At 42.1% G+C, this 16,178-nt stretch overlaps 1 protein-coding gene across 1 annotated transcript in view; it reads left to right on the forward strand.

Annotated features, from left to right (window-relative positions):
- Positions 1-343: 343 nt before the first annotated feature.
- Positions 344-16,178, forward strand: part of LOC308080232 (uncharacterized protein) — a gene marked incomplete at its 3' end in the record, with an annotated part of 113,871 nt that continues 98,036 nt past the window's right edge. Inside the window, exons 1-2 of the mRNA XM_080422008.1 lie at positions 344-414; positions 462-558. Coding sequence (XP_080278134.1) covers positions 492-558 — 67 coding nt within the window. The 5' untranslated portion in view covers positions 344-414; positions 462-491. The remainder of the gene's footprint in view (positions 415-461; positions 559-16,178) is intronic.

A 16,178-nucleotide genomic window follows, 5' to 3' on the forward strand; every position in this document is an offset into this window, starting at 1 on the left:
GCTGGATCGGCCACCAATCAGCTGGATTTAGGCTGCAGTCTGAACAGGGCCTTAATGTCTCAATAGAAGTTATGTTGTTATATTGTTAAATGATTTGTAATTTCTCTGTAATTGTGTTATTGCTCTGTAAAGCACTTTGAGCTGCATTTCATGTCATGAAAGGTGCTATACAAATACAGTTATATAGTATTAACAGGCTCTACCGTACAGATTGGACAAAATAACATTTTATTCACACAAAAAGGTGACATAATACAGCTTTAAATAAAGCCACATCATGTATGGGAGGAGTTAGGTGTTATATATGTACAAGCTGCTCAGCCCTCGGTTTCAATCAGGAAGAGAAGAGGCCACGTCTAGTCAGACAGATAAACCACACGTTAACTTTGATCCTTTACTTGGTGTTTAATTGTTGTTTTAGGATCATTATAACGTTGTTACCAACATGAAGAGCCTCATAGTTTTAGGATCATTATAACGTTGTTACCAACATGAAGAGCCTCATAGCTCCTCTGTTCATGTGGCTGATGGCAGTGGCTGGACTCAGCATGACACCCGGTAGGTGGAAAAAAAACACATACATAAATGTATTAACCCATTAATACCAGGAACGCATCTGTGTAACCACTTTAACCATTATTTTATACTTTGGGCTATTAAAAAATAGCAGATATACAAGCTCATAGCACGGCACCGAGTGCCACGCTACGAGCTTGTAGATTTGATTTTTTTTTTAAATCATGAAAATTTGTGCAAATCTTTCAATATATATATTTTTTCAAGCAAACATTTTTTTACTCAAATCTTTGCTTGTTAGGGTCCCTGGAACAAAATATTTTGAGATGGGGATCCGCAGCCAAATACATATAATTTTGGGGGTCCTTGACATGAAAAAGTTTGAGAACCACTGATATTATAGCTACATAAGTGTTTCAGAAAACTTTAGAAGACATTTGTAGAAGCAAAGATTTGAGTTACAAATGTTTGCTTTAAAAATATAAATGTGTGTGTGTGTGTGTGTGTGTGTGTGTGTGTGTGTGTGTGTGTGTGTGTGTGTGTGTGTGTGTGTGTGTGTGTGTGTGTGTGTGTGTACTTGGTCCGCTTTTTTCTCTTCAGACCAAATTTCTTTGCCAAAAGTAGCCGATCTACAAGCTCACAACGTGACGTGACGCAGCATTGTGAGCTTGTAGATCATCTATTGTGTTTGGTACAAAGATAAGTTGTATAGAAGGGAAAAAGAGGGGGTCTATGGTAGACCACTGGGGGGGTCTATGGTAGACCACTGGGTCTATGGTAGACCACTGGGGGGTCTATGGTAGACCACTGGGGGAGTCTATGGTAGACCACTGGGTCTATGGTAGACCACTGGGGGGTCTATGGTAGACCACTGGGGGAGTCTATGGTAGACCACTGGGTCTATGGTAGACCACTGGGGGAGTGTATGGTAGACCACTGGGTCTATGGTAGACCACTGGGGGGTCTATGGTAGACCACTGGGGGAGTCTATGGTAGACCACTGGGTCTATGGTAGACCACTGGGTCTATGGTAGACCACTGGGGGAGTGTATGGTAGACCACTGGGGGAGTCTATGGTAGACCACTGGGTCTATGGTAGACCACTGGGGGGTCTATGGTAGACCACTGGGGGAGTCTATGGTAGACCACTGGGTCTATGGTAGACCACTGGGTCTATGGTAGACCACTGGGGGAGTGTATGGTAGACCACTGGGGGAGTCTATGGTAGACCACTGGGTCTATGGTAGACCACTGGGGGGTCTATGGTAGACCACTGGGGGAGTCTATGGTAGACCACTGGGTCTATGGTAGACCACTGGGGGAGTCTATGGTAGACCACTGGGGGAGTCTATGGTAGACCACTGGGTCTATGGTAGACCACTGGGGGAGTCTATGGTAGACCACTGGGTCTATGGTAGACCACTGGGGGAGTGTATGGTAGACCACTGTGGGGGTCTATAGTAGACCACTGGGTCTATGGTAGACCACTGGGGGGGTCTATAGTAGACCACTGGGGGAGTCTATAGTAGACCACTGGGGGTCAGGTCAGGGTTTGAGTGGTTAAATAAATAACAGCTGTCATGAATAAATAAATACATGAATGTCAAAGGGAAAAGGACAGAATTTAACTATTTATTACTATTTATTTACATATTTCTTGGTTCAGACTGTCTGTATGTCACAGACGGTATCACAAGTAAAAGTATCAATACTGCAATGTAGAAATACTCTGTTACAAGTAAAAGTACAAAAGTATTGGTATTAAAATGTACCAAATATTGTACAGTAGGTCTACAGTAGGTCTACAGTAGGTCTACTGTAATGGCTGGCAGCACCAGCCATAAGTCACAGCACTGTGACTTACACACACACACACACACACACACACACACACACACACACACACACACACACACACACGCACATTAGCACACGCACACAGACATTGGTCAGAATAAATGTTATAGGGACATTTTTAATGCATTAATGACAAGCAGGTGTGTAAATATAGCCTAATGCTGCGTTCACACGTGCAGATACAAAGATACAAAGATACAAAGACACAAAGATAAAACAAATACACGGCATATTTGTCTCTTTGTATCTGTGTGTCTCAACACGGTCGGTGACGTCATCAAGCGTTGCGTCATCGGAGCACACCGGTCGCCCGGTTCTCCACAGTGGTGTAAAGTAACTAAGTACATGTACTCAAGTACTGTACAATTTTGAGGTCTTTTTGGGCGGTGAAACCGCCCCTATAAGTGAGATTTGGAAAAATGTACATTGTCCTGCGCTGTGATCTGGGCCCAGGAAATTTGTACAATTATCCTGCGCTGTGATTGGCCAATCACAGTCTATTAAGGACTGTGATTGGCCAGTGTCACATGACACATGTGCATAGCCCTATATAAGAAACCATAACTTGAAAAAAACCAAAAATTGGTTTTTTTCAAGTTATGGTTTCGTCCATCATAAAGAGTGTTTCAATAAATGTATTTATCTTTTGTACATGATTGGTTGACTCCATTCAGTATTGTGATTAGCTAGCAAGACACCGCCCACTTCACACAGGGTGTGATTTTTTACTTTATTGGAGTATTTCCAAATTTCAGTACTTTTACTTCTACTCCACTACATCTCAGAGGCAAATATTGTACTTTTACTCCATTACAATTATTTGAAAACTTGAGTTACTTTGTAGATTTTGATTATTATTGCAAAACCACTTCAGCCCCATATACATTTTGGCCATTTGAAAATAGCCGATCTACAAGCTCACAATGCGAGCTTGTAGATCTGCTATTTTCAAATGTTTTTTATCCATGTCATCCATTTGAAAACTTTGTGAAATGGGACATTCTGCATAATGAGTACTTCTACTTTTGGTACTTTAAGTACATTTTGATACCAATACTTTTCTACATTCTGAATTCCAGACTTTTACTTTATTTTTACATTGCAGTATTGATACTTTAACTTTTTTTTAGGGATTTTATAGGGGGGGGGGATTAGCCAGCCCAGTTCTGATCTATTATAAAAATATGTTGTACTTTATTTTTTTCCCGATTTATTTTTTAGCTGTGTGTTGAGTTCTCATACGGATGTGTCATTTGCATTAATAAGTGGAATTAGGCATTGTAAATGAAACCACAGCCTGTCAGGTACTTATAACAAGGCATTCATAAAGTGACCACCATGGCTGGATGGAGCTCTCTCTCTCTCTCTCTCTCTGATCTCTGCTCTGCTCTGTAGGAGTTAACGAGCATAGTTTTTCCTCTGAAAATCTAAATCAAAATACAATAATAAGGACTGTATCTGTCACCCTGACATGTGTGTGAAGGATATAACATGTAACATGTCTATCTGTCACCCTGACATGTGTGTGAAGGATATAACATGTAACATGTCTGTCTGTCATCCTGACATGTGTGTGAAGGATATAACATGTAACATGTCTGTCTGTCATCCTGACATGTGTGTGAAGGATATAACATGTAACATGTCTGTCTGTCATCCTGACATGTGTGTGAAGGATATAACATGTAACATGTCTATCTGTCACCCTGACATGTGTGTGAAGGATATAACATGTAACATGTCTGTCTGTCATCCTGACATGTGTGTGAAGGATATAACATGTAACATGTCTGTCTGTCATCCTGACATGTGTGTGAAGGATATAACATGTAACATGTCTGTCTGTCATCCTGACATGTGTGTGAAGGATATAACATGTAACATGTCTGTCTGTCATCCTGACATGTGTGTGAAGGATATAACATGTAACATGTCTATCTGTCACCCTGACATGTGTGTGAAGGATATAACATGTAACATGTCAGTCTGTCATCCTGACATGTGTGTGTGAAGGATATAACATGTAACATGTCTGTCTGTCATCCTGACATGTGTGTGAAGGATATAACATGTAACATGTCTATCTGTCATCCTGACATGTGTGTGAAGGATATAACATGTAACATGTCTATCTGTCATCCTGACATGTGTGTGAAGGATATAACATGTAATATGTCTATCTGTCATCCTGACATGTTTGTGAAGGATATAACATGTAACATGTCTATCTGTCACCCTGACATGTGTGTGAAGGATATAACATGTAACATGTCTATCTGTCACCCTGACATGTGTGTGAAGGATATAACATGTAAGCAAGCTGTGACACTTACATGGAATGTTACATTATTAGTTACATTGTTTGTTTTGCTTACTTTGCAACTGTCTGCTAGTTTAATTGTCTTATTGCCTTAAAAAGGCTACTTTGCAGATGAAGTACCGTTTTTATTCAGTGTTCATAATATAGGATGATGTATTTGCACTGTATTAACCATACTGATGACAGTAGATTAATAGTGTTGTCTCACAGATCAATTTGTTGATCTGTGAGCCCAGCCCACCTGCTATTTACAGAGGATACATATGGGCACTAGGGACGTCTGGGCAGCGGTCAGAAGGGCCTGAATGTCCCCCCACTATTGGGGAGACACTATTGCGATCGAGTGGTCTATTTATTTGTTTATTTTTCCCTACTGGCGCTGGTCTAGCACCCCACCGTTTCCCATTGTGTTGCGCAATTGCCGTTGTGTATTGGCTGCATGCTTGCCTCTCACGGCAATGACCGTTCTGTTACTGGCTAATGGCTATAGTTGCTCTCTCAACTCGACCAACTAGGTGTGAGACAAGTTAATACACAACAAATAGTTGTTCTTTGTAAACTGGCTGTGGGTGTGAAAGAAGGGGGGCTCGGGCTGCAAGAGTGCTGCTATGATAGACTGTTTCGGAAAGTTGTTGGATTCCTTATTCATCAAGGTGAAAACATGCAATTTAATATCATTGTCAATGTCTCTTATTGTAGGCTGCTACAGCCTACAATAAGAGTAGCCTAGCTGATATCTGGCAGACTGTGTTAGAAGTAGAACAGCATTTTAGGTTTGGCGGGTCCATAAAATAATGGGTGCCGTCCTGGTGCGTCTTTCTTTTTTCTTTTACTTACATCGGCTCCACTCGGATCTCGGAACCAATTTCAGGTTCCATTAGGGTTTGGGTCCGTCATTTTGAACCTGTGAAGAGCTCTATGTGTATAATAACATTTTAACATGAACAATCTGGCCTTTATCCAGAGCTACATAGTGGTCATAGTAAGTTAATTAAATTCCGAGGAGTCCATTTGGTTACATTTCCCAAAACTGATATAGTGAACGTCATGACGTGACCGTCGATCCCCCCCGACAACCCCCCAACACCCCCCCCCCCACACCCCGCTAATGTCCCCTGACTTTTTCCCTCATGCGGGCACCTTGATTTAAAATGTGCTATTTTGTCCAAAATATTGAGGGGTAGAGTATTTTGAAAAGGGTCTTAAGTAATCTAAAGTATACATGATGTGAACGTGCACGGTACATCATTATCAGACTTAATTTCATCCTTCAACTTGTTGTTTATGTCCATTTTTTGGGGGGATATACCGGTTTTGTAGCACTTTGTAGCAATTGCAGAAATATTAGACCTTAATTGTCGAATGTTTAAGCATGTTCTAGTCATGTATACTCTGCTTTGCTTGGGGACATTTTCCGGGTATCCATTTTTTTTAGGATTTTGGAAAAAAAATAGCCAATTTAACACGTGACAAAATCTTGCCTCCCCTCCTGACAGAGGCTAAAATGGCCTATGCTGCTGACTGTAGCATTAAAGTTGTGTTGGATCTCACACACCACAGTTATGACTCTGTTTACAGTATGTTGCTATGGAAGCAGAAGATAATATACATTTATGTTACAATGCATATTTGGTGTCCTATAGGGTTTGAGTCTGGTCCTTTTCTCTTCTTTTTGTACACTATCAGAGATACAGACCCCTAGGGAATCATGGGGGGCTCACACTCAACTGAGCACAGCTGGAGAGCCTATACAGTATTTCAGCCAATCAGAATGCCTGGTCGGTACGACCCGTTTGTATTATAACTATTTTTTTATTCTTTTATTTTGTATTCTGTATTATAGGTATGTAAAGCATCACCAACAGATTGAAAACAAACACAATTATATACACAATATAAAAAACATAGTTAAAACAAAATAGGGGGAAACAAACTGTACAAATGTTTCCAAATATAATATAATAAAATACAATAAAATATGATAAAAACCTCAGAGGTAAATATTGTACATTTACTCCACTAGAATTATATGAAAACTTTAATTACTAGTTACTATGTAGATTTTGATTATTATTACAAAGCATACATTAACCACTTCAGCCCTATATACATCCATCCCTATACTCCCTAAAAAAAACTATTTTGAAAATAGCAGATCTACAAGCTCACAATGAGTCGCGATGTGACACATTGTGAGCTTGTAGATCTGCTATTTTCAAAATACTTTTTTTTTTTAAACTTGTGAAATGGGACTTTCTGCCTAATTAGTACTTTTACTTTTGGTTCTTTAAGTACATTTTTATGCCAATACTTTTGTACTTTTACTTTTTATTCTGGACTTTTACTTGTAATGGAGTATTTCTACATTGCAGTATTGGTACTTTTACTTAAGTACACAATTTGAGTACTTTTTCCACCATCACATGATCATGTCAAATTCAGCAACAACTGTGCAGTGATGGTGAAGAGAGAGAACTTGGGGGAAAGAGACTTTCAGACAAACCACAAATCATATGACTAGATTCTTTCAGCCAGAAAGAGAAGTGAGAAAAATAATTAAGGAACTGAAATGTCAACCGTACATAAAATGTGATCTGCTGACATCAGTATGTTTAAAGTTCATGCACATTATTTTTCCATAATGCATGTTGCCTTTGTTGTTCATATTAAACTAGTGACTCATTTGGTTAGTTTTCTTTTTAATTAAATGATTTACTTTAACTGCTAATTCAAACAATGCAAACATAGAATAAGACGTTAAATCAGTGTTGATTTTCACTGTCTGTCTTGGCCCCATCATGGCATTTTCTGCTCAGGGTCTCAACTGTCTAAAGTTTAGACCTTTGAGGACATGGCATGTGCAGGCTTGTTTGTTTCTGTCCCTCTCTGTCTCTCCCTATCTCTCCCCCTTCCCCTCTCTCTCTCTGTCTGTCACGCTCCCCTCTTTCTCTGTCCCTGTGTCTCTCTCCCCCTGTCTGTCTAATAAGGTTAGGTTTTGTTGTACTGGGGGCGACTGTGTTTTGGGGCGAGCGTTTTGATATGCCTTGTGTTGATAAAGACATTATGTCGAGGCGCATAGCACAGCCATGCACGCGCACGCACGTACACACACGTACACACACACACACACGCACACACACACAGCGCAGAGAAGTTCTAAAGAGTTCTCATGAATGTATAATATAAACAGGCATGCAATGGTCATTTGGTATGTTCTTGCTCTCTATTTCAATGACGTGACGCGCACAGGGCCGCATTAACCGTGGAACTTAGTGGAACTTAGTGGAACTTAGTGGAACTTGTGTTCCACGGCCCGCAGCCTGCAGGGCCCTGTGAGAATGATAGACAGTTTAGACACTGTAGTTATAGCAGAAACAGACTGTTGGAAAGGCTGTGCTGTGCCCTGTGTCTGTGCAGTGTGACTGTCAGCGCCGCTCGTGCTGGCGGTGGCACATGCACCGAACGCACGTGCGGTGCGCGTTCATTCGCTGGGCGCGCGAACGCACCCGATATTGTCCGATTAATGTTGAGGGGGGGCCTTTGATTTTGTGTTGTTCCACGGCCCTGAGGGGTCTTAATGCGGCCCTGGACGCGCACGTCACTTAACACCTACACTGCAAGTCACACAATGGACAATTGATAGGCATCTAGGCTTATTCCTATGTTAATTCGCTAGGTGTGAGTCGGGAGCCTTTGAAAACTTCGTTGAGGTGCGAATTTAAAGTAGTTTTAAATCTATGCGTGTGCCTGCGTGTGCTTCTGGTCAAATAGGTTCCGGCACGGCGTGCAAGACCGTCCAGGGAGCATTGCACCCCTGAATATAACAGAGGTGTCTCACAGACACACACACACACACACACACACACACACACACACACACACACACACACACACACACACACACACGGGCCTGACATATAGCTTGACGTAGCGGCCACTTGGCAGTGCACATCATCGGCCAGATCTCTCCCTCGCCCACTTCCCTAAGAACTCTCTCTCTGTCCTCCTCTGTCTATGTCGCTCTCTCCCCGTCTCTGTCTCTCCCCCTGTGTGTCTGTATGCGGTTGCACACGCGTTACACTGACACTCACACACACTCACACACACACACACACACACACACACACACACACACACACACACACACACACACACACACACACACACACACACACACACACACACACACACACACACACATCTGCAAGGCGCCCTCCCTCTCCCTCCCTCCCTCCCTCCCTCCCTCTCTCTGTCTCGCTGTCTTTGGCTCGCTATTCCTGAGATTGCACACACACACACGTTACACACACACACACACACACACACACACACACACACACACACACACACACACACACACACACACACACACACACACGCACACGCACATCTGCAAGGCAAGAACGCGTCCTCCCTCTCTCGCCCTCTCTCTCCCTCGCTCCCTCCCTCCCTCTCTCTGCCTCCCTCCCTCCCTCTCTCTCTCCGTCTGTCTCGCTGTCTTTGGCTCGCTATTGCTGAGATTGCACGTCCTCTCTCTCCCTCTCCCTGTCTCTCTCTCTCCCTCCCTCTCTGTCGCTCTCTCTCCCTCCCTCTCTTGCTCTCGCTCTCCCCTCCCTCCCTTTCTGTCTGCGAGGGTGCTGACTTTTTGTCGCAGATGTTTGGCTGTCCTGGCTGTTAAAACGGAGTAAATTGCGAGCTGAAATGTATAACACTATGATTAATAGAAGTGGAGACACATGTGAAGGTGGAAAATAAATTATAAGTACTTATATACTTTTGCATGAACGATCTTTGTAGCAAGTTGGGAGAGAATTGGACCACTGCTTTGGCGTGAGTTGTACCTAAAGTTTTGGGTCCAGGAAAGGGTACCTCTCTGATTGGTGTGGCAAGATGGCCAATCTATCCTCCCTGTATATCCAACAAAATAAACCTATTTTCATCATGAAGAAAATCAGCTGTAAGTGCTTATGATATTGATAAGTTAAAGATATGACATAGTTTGGTTTCAGAGAAAATCTGACAGATGAATGAGAAGAGCCACACACATGCACCGTCCAACGCTTTAGGCGGCTTTCCATATACATGGACTTACCTAGCCCCACCCCACACCGCCCACCACAGCAACGGTTTCCACTACAATGAAGTGGGTAGAGTGGTGTGTAAGTGGTACTAAACTGGTGCCTAAAAAGTACCCAGTCTTGGGTAGGTCTGAGCTGGGCTAAGCGGGGCTAAAGCTGTGACTGCTACTGATTGGTCGGCTCACAGCTGTGTCTGTCCACTCAGGTCTCTGTAAAATGTAAACACTACGGTAGCAGTGTTGCCATGTCCACTTATTATAAGCGACATTGGGCTTATGTTTCTGTAAAGTTGCTTGTAAATATTGGTAGTACTTTTACTCCACTACAATTATCTGAAAACGTATTAGTTACTAGTTACTAGTTACTTTTCAGATATAAATGATTACATTATAAAACATACATTAACCACTTAAGCCCTATTTTATACCTAGGCTATTTGAAAATAGCCGATCTACAAGCTCACAACGCATCGCATCATTGTAGATCTGCTATTTTCAAACATTTTTGTACTTACTTTTGGTACCTTAAGTACATTTTGATACCAATAGTTTTTGTACTTTTACTCAAGTAATTCCAGACTTTCACTTGTAGATGCTTCTACATTGCAGTATTGATACTTTTACTTAAGTAAAACATTTGAGTACTTTTTCCACCACTGCTTGTTTCTAAAATGTAGTTGATTATTTGGGGCTTGTTTCCATATGTTGTTGAAACCAGTGGTTCTTAAACATTTTCATGTCAAGGACCCCCAAATTAATATGTATTTGTCAACATTATATATGTATATGTAACACAGCGTGAAATAGACTACGCCACCAATGTAACACAGCGTGAAATAGACTACGCCACCCTTTAGTTAGGCTGAGTTAAAGGGAACTCAATAAACACCATATAAGGTTTCCCCAGTCAGGCTGTCAAATGAATGACAAACACAGTGTATAAAATCATAGTACAATAGTACTGATCTTTATTTAGAAAAGCTATGAGGTTAAAAGAGCAATAGATAAAATAGCAAGACAATTATTGAGCAACACTAGGAACCTGGGCAGTCCAGCGAACCCTTTATAAAGTTGATACACAGAACCCAGTTGGGTCACAGCAAGCTGCACATAGTAGTATACATAGGCTACTGATGTAATATAACTGAATGCTCTGCCTGATGAAACTGTGCTCAGATGGGAAGTAGCCAGAATAAACAATAAACAAAAATCAAACAAACACAAAACCATATAAACTAAAAGGGACAATAAACCATAGGGCAGCGGCAGACAACGCCTCAGCAATCTGTAAAGTATCATAATATCAGTTTCAATAACATACCATAATAATTAATAAGAATTAGAATATTGCCATGGCGTGTGCCTACCTACTACTATGGTCCACTGATCATAACCACAGCAGCTCAGCTCACAGCCTTTGCCAAGTCCTATATAAACAAATGCAATTTAAAATACACTATAAAATCAATAACTGTTACAAAATAGCACGTATGTAAATGTTTGCCTACCACAGTTCCTCCCCAGCTCAGCGTGACGGCAGGTGATTTCGACACTCATTACCGCCCCGCTCAGCTCCCTACCCAATACCTTTATACTAATCATTAGGCATTGGTTGCAGCTGTGAACTGACGCCGCTGGGAGGTCCCACAGGCTACATATATATATTTTTTAAATAGCAGATGCACACACTCACAATGCGTCGCATCGCTACGCGTTGTGAGTTTGTAGATCTGCTATTTTCAAATAGCCGTAGATAGTCGCTTCTTTTGGGATTGTTTTCATAGACCTGATTGCTTATTTCTTTCTGCTAAACCTGGCAACAATGAATGTGCGACGATACACGCTAATAATGTTTTTTATATAAGTGATGGCAACGTGTTTAGACACCACACAGGTCTTCCCAACAATAGCGAAGATTAAAGTCAGGGTGAACATGGCCAAATAATAACTTAAGAGCCAAACTAGCTCTGAGGAAGCACGCTAGCATTTAGGCTAACCCTGCAGCCTGAGGCTAAGTTGGTGTGTTAAAGAAAGGGGCGTTGATTTCTTTCGGGAGGGGAGGGGAGGGGAGGGGAGGGGAGGGGAGGGTGTGGATTTTGCGAGTGGGGACTTTTGTGCAATGGAAACGCAAGACATTTTGAAGCGGTGCGGTGCGGTTCTGGACTGTACTGGACAGTGTCGTGCTTAAGCTGTGATGGAAAAGCGGCTTTTGTGTCTACATTTTGAGCACACATGCAGCATTTATATCAGACAAAATAAATGTGCCGCGAGCACTACCTCTGTATTGCATTTTAGAAAGGGTCCCCGCTAGCCCTCCTATAGCAGCCAATCAGAGATCTCTATACTGTACCTTAGCATATGTAGGCTGAGGCAGGGGTCTTCAACAGGGGGTCCGCCAAATCTTCGTGTGATAAGATTTCATTTTAAAAACAATAATTATGAACCACTTCAACCCTAGCATCCCTATTCTGGGGGGAACATTCGCCAAAAATAGCCGATCTACAAGCGCACAACACGAAGTGTGCTTGTAGATCGGCTATTTTTGGCCAAGAGATTTGGTGTAGAGGGAAAAGGGAGCAGACCAAGTACAGAGACAAAGGTCAAGTTTAAAGGGTCTACACCATGAAAATCACTTTTTTCTTGTTTTTTTGTATTTTTTGGGGTCCCCAGTGTCTCTTGTACCCAAAAAAATGTTTTTTTTTTAAAATTCAGTCATTCCTTCTCAGTTCATGGATTTCCAGAATGGGCGTGTCTGAACAGGCGATCTCAGAATGGCAATGTTTCTGACATCACAAACATTAATGATGGCAAACCCAATGTTAAATGAAAAGTGCCCGAATCGCTCCGAAACTTTTTCTACCCCCCCTAAGTGGGGGTCTACGAACAAATACATCGGGCTCGGATTTTGGCTCCGCCCCCCGGAAGTGGGTGAAACAGGCACCTCAAACACTTGGTGGAATTGTTCAAAAATGTTCAAAGTGGTTTTTTTCGATTTTGTATTTTTCTTAGATGCTTCTTTTTATGCAGAATTTTTCCATTTTTCCATTTTTTTTAAAATCATTTTTTTAAATCATTTTTTTAATTAACAGACAGAATTGCTCAGTAGCCCCCCCCTGCCCAAGAGGACGTTTTGGTATTGCAGCTGAAAGTGCTGTATAAGCCAGAGACAATTGACTTGGGATGAGTATATCTGAGTGATGATTTAGGCTCAAACCTTTTGAAAAAGGTTTGAGGGACATACACCATATGATATTAAATATCAAATATTTTTTTAAATTCATGGTGTAGATCCTTTAAGTATTGAGGGTTTAAGTGGTTAAATGAATGAAAATACATATCAACAAAAAAGAATAACATTCATTTACACAACACTGATGATTTATGAAATGTATGAAAATGTTTAATCTGCAACACAGTTGTATACATCTAGAGTTCAGGCCACTACGCGGCCCTCATACCTACGTCACACCGCTGATCCCACCGATACGTCTGAGTCTGTGGGGGATTTGTCAAACCCGTTGTACCCGTCTGTCTGCTTCCCTTTATGCCCATATATGGAGATCTCTGTATCTGTCAGTCCTTGTCCCTTTCATGCCCATCTATGGAGATTCCTTATGTCATCAGTATAATATATTGGCATGCCCATAAAATATGGCCATATCCATATATGGAGCTGACTGATTTGTTTGCACCTGCTGCCATGACGACACATTGAGGTTAAGCAACACACTCCATATTTAGGCGTAGCTGCATTGGGAACTCCTTATATGGTTATGGCAGAGTCATAGTGACATGAGCGTTATGGCGTGGGCTGCCCGCCCCGCCCTCCTGTCAGCCATTTTTAATATAGGATGTAGTGAGGGTCCCTGCTTCATCTCTCTCTCAGCTAAGGGGTCCTTGGCCTGAAAGAAACATTGAAGACCCCTGGGCTAGGGCATGGGTCTTCAACAGGGGGTCTCTGGGACTCCTAGGGGCCTCAGAGTAACTACTTTTCTGTGAATGGGACTTTTTCTGACTATTTATTTATATATTTCTTGGTCCAGACTGTCTGTTTGTCACAGACGTCTCACTGCTGTTTTACCACACATACAGTGGGTGTGGCCTACTGGAGGCCTAGTGTTGCAATGGCTGGCAGCATCGTCTCACTCACAGCACTGTTTTATTTATGTATATATATATATATATATATATATGTATATGTATATGTATATGTATATGTATATATATATATATATAAATAAATGTATATGTGTATGTATATGTTTTAAGAATACGTCGTTTTTAATGTTTTGATTAATAGTAAAATATTTATATTCAGTGGTGTTGCTGGTGTGCTGTTTGCTGTACTTTATTTAGTAAGACATGAGAACAACAGTACATGGAAGTACAAATTCACAATACAAGGTCTACTAAACTGGAAGACTCATTAAGCACTAAGCTTGTTTAAAATCCCCATGCACACAAATCATGATGACATATAAGAGACAAAAATTGGGGAGGGGGGGTTGGGGCGGGGGTAGGTTGAGACTGGGGGTGTTGTGCATGTTCATCACTTCATAGCGTCTGTTTCTACACACACACACACACACACACACACACACACACACACACACACACACACACACACACACACACACACACACACACACACACACACACACACACACAAAGTTGTGTGCCCGTGCATTAGGCTGGCTGTGGCACTGAGGTCCAGTCATTTGTATGGGAAGACCTGAGGGCAGGCTCAGGTCCAGTCATTTGTATGGGAAGACCTGAGGGCAGGCTCAAGTCCAGTCATTTGTATGGGGAGACCTGAGGGCAGGCTCAGGTCCAGTCATTTGTATGGGGAGACCTGAGGGCAGGCTCAGGCTCAGTGGTCCATGGAGTCAGGATCCATGGGCCTGTTTTACAGGCTACTGTGTTAAATAGAAACAAAGATGGCGGCAGGGCCGATCCTAGGGTGTTGGGGGGATCTAGGCAGGATAAATGTTATTGGGACATTTTTTATGCATTAATATCCACCTATGTATTTACATTACTTACATTACACATAGCCGTGGATTTGAGAGGGGGTACTATGTTGTTATGGAAACAGGAGATATTGTGGGTGCTGGGCCGTGTGAGGCCGTGTGGTCATAAGGTGCGGTGCTGCTGCTATGTTGAAACACACCAAGACAACTGAGGAAATCTTTCCATCTTGCTTGTATCACCATGCCCCCCCCCCCTGTGCTGTCAGTGCATGTTCATGAAGACATTGCTGTGGGGAAAAGCTTGTTAGCCTTCGGGGGCCATAATGGGGGAGGGGGTTGAAATAGACTAATATAAGAAAGATTCCTACAGTTTTACAGCAGGGGTAACACACACACAAAAAAGCTATATTACCGCATATATATTCAAGGCATTTATTTAGCTTAATAATACAGGAAGTTATAAATTATCGTTGTTCGTCTGAACGAAACCCCCCACCCCCCTCCCCTCCCCCCTACCTGCAGAGAGACTGTTTCGAGGCGCTCGCTCTAGTTGTGTCACTTCCTCTTTTTAGTGCTGCTTGGTGCACTTCCTCTGTACAGAGGAAGTGGTTGTTACCTTGGCAACCAGTTGCCAGAGTCTCAGCTCAACCAGTCTGCTTCATTCTCTGGACAATTAGCATATAGGCTGAGGCAGGGGTCTTCAACAGGGGGTCCTCAGAGTTACTACTCTTTCTGTGATAGGGACTTTTTTATATTATTATTTTTTACACTAACCCTAGCATCCCTATTTGCAGAAAATCGCCGATCTACAAGCTCACAACATGAGTCACTGGTGGACTCCGGTCGGTGTGTGGTTAAATAAATAAATAAATAATATCTATCATAAATGAATGAATACATTAATTAATGTAAATAACTGTCTGTGAGGGGCGGCCATAGCTGAGTGGTTAGTGAGCCCGCCTAGGGAGCCAGAAGCCCTGGTTGCCCCAGGTACGATTCCAGGCCACGCCAGCATATGTGTCGATGAAATGAAATTTGTCCCTGAGCAAGACTCTTAACCCCCAATTGCTCACAGGCCCTCATTGGAAACAAGCCCGCAAGGACTTTCATTAACGTCCTGTTAAAAAGGATTTATCCTATCCTATCCTGTATGTCACGGACGGCATCACTGCTGCTTTTTCCACACATGGGTGTGGCCTAACTGTAGGCCTGCTGTTGTAATGGCTGGCAGCACCGTCTCACTCAGGGCATAGTTTTTTTCAGTGTTTGAAAATAAGCCCTTTTTAATGATGATAGATGATCATCATGATGATGATTCATAGATAATGATTTATATCCATGGTGGTGCTGGTGTACACTGTGTAGAAGTGAAGTAGTGATATTCAGTATAAAGATTCAGTATAAAATGCTGCTATAAATGAAATATAAATAAAATAAA

The sequence above is a fragment of the Gymnoscopelus braueri genome (genome assembly GCF_963280865.1).
Source record: "Gymnoscopelus braueri genome assembly, chromosome: 24".
NCBI classification, from domain to species: domain Eukaryota; kingdom Metazoa; phylum Chordata; class Actinopteri; order Myctophiformes; family Myctophidae; genus Gymnoscopelus; species Gymnoscopelus braueri.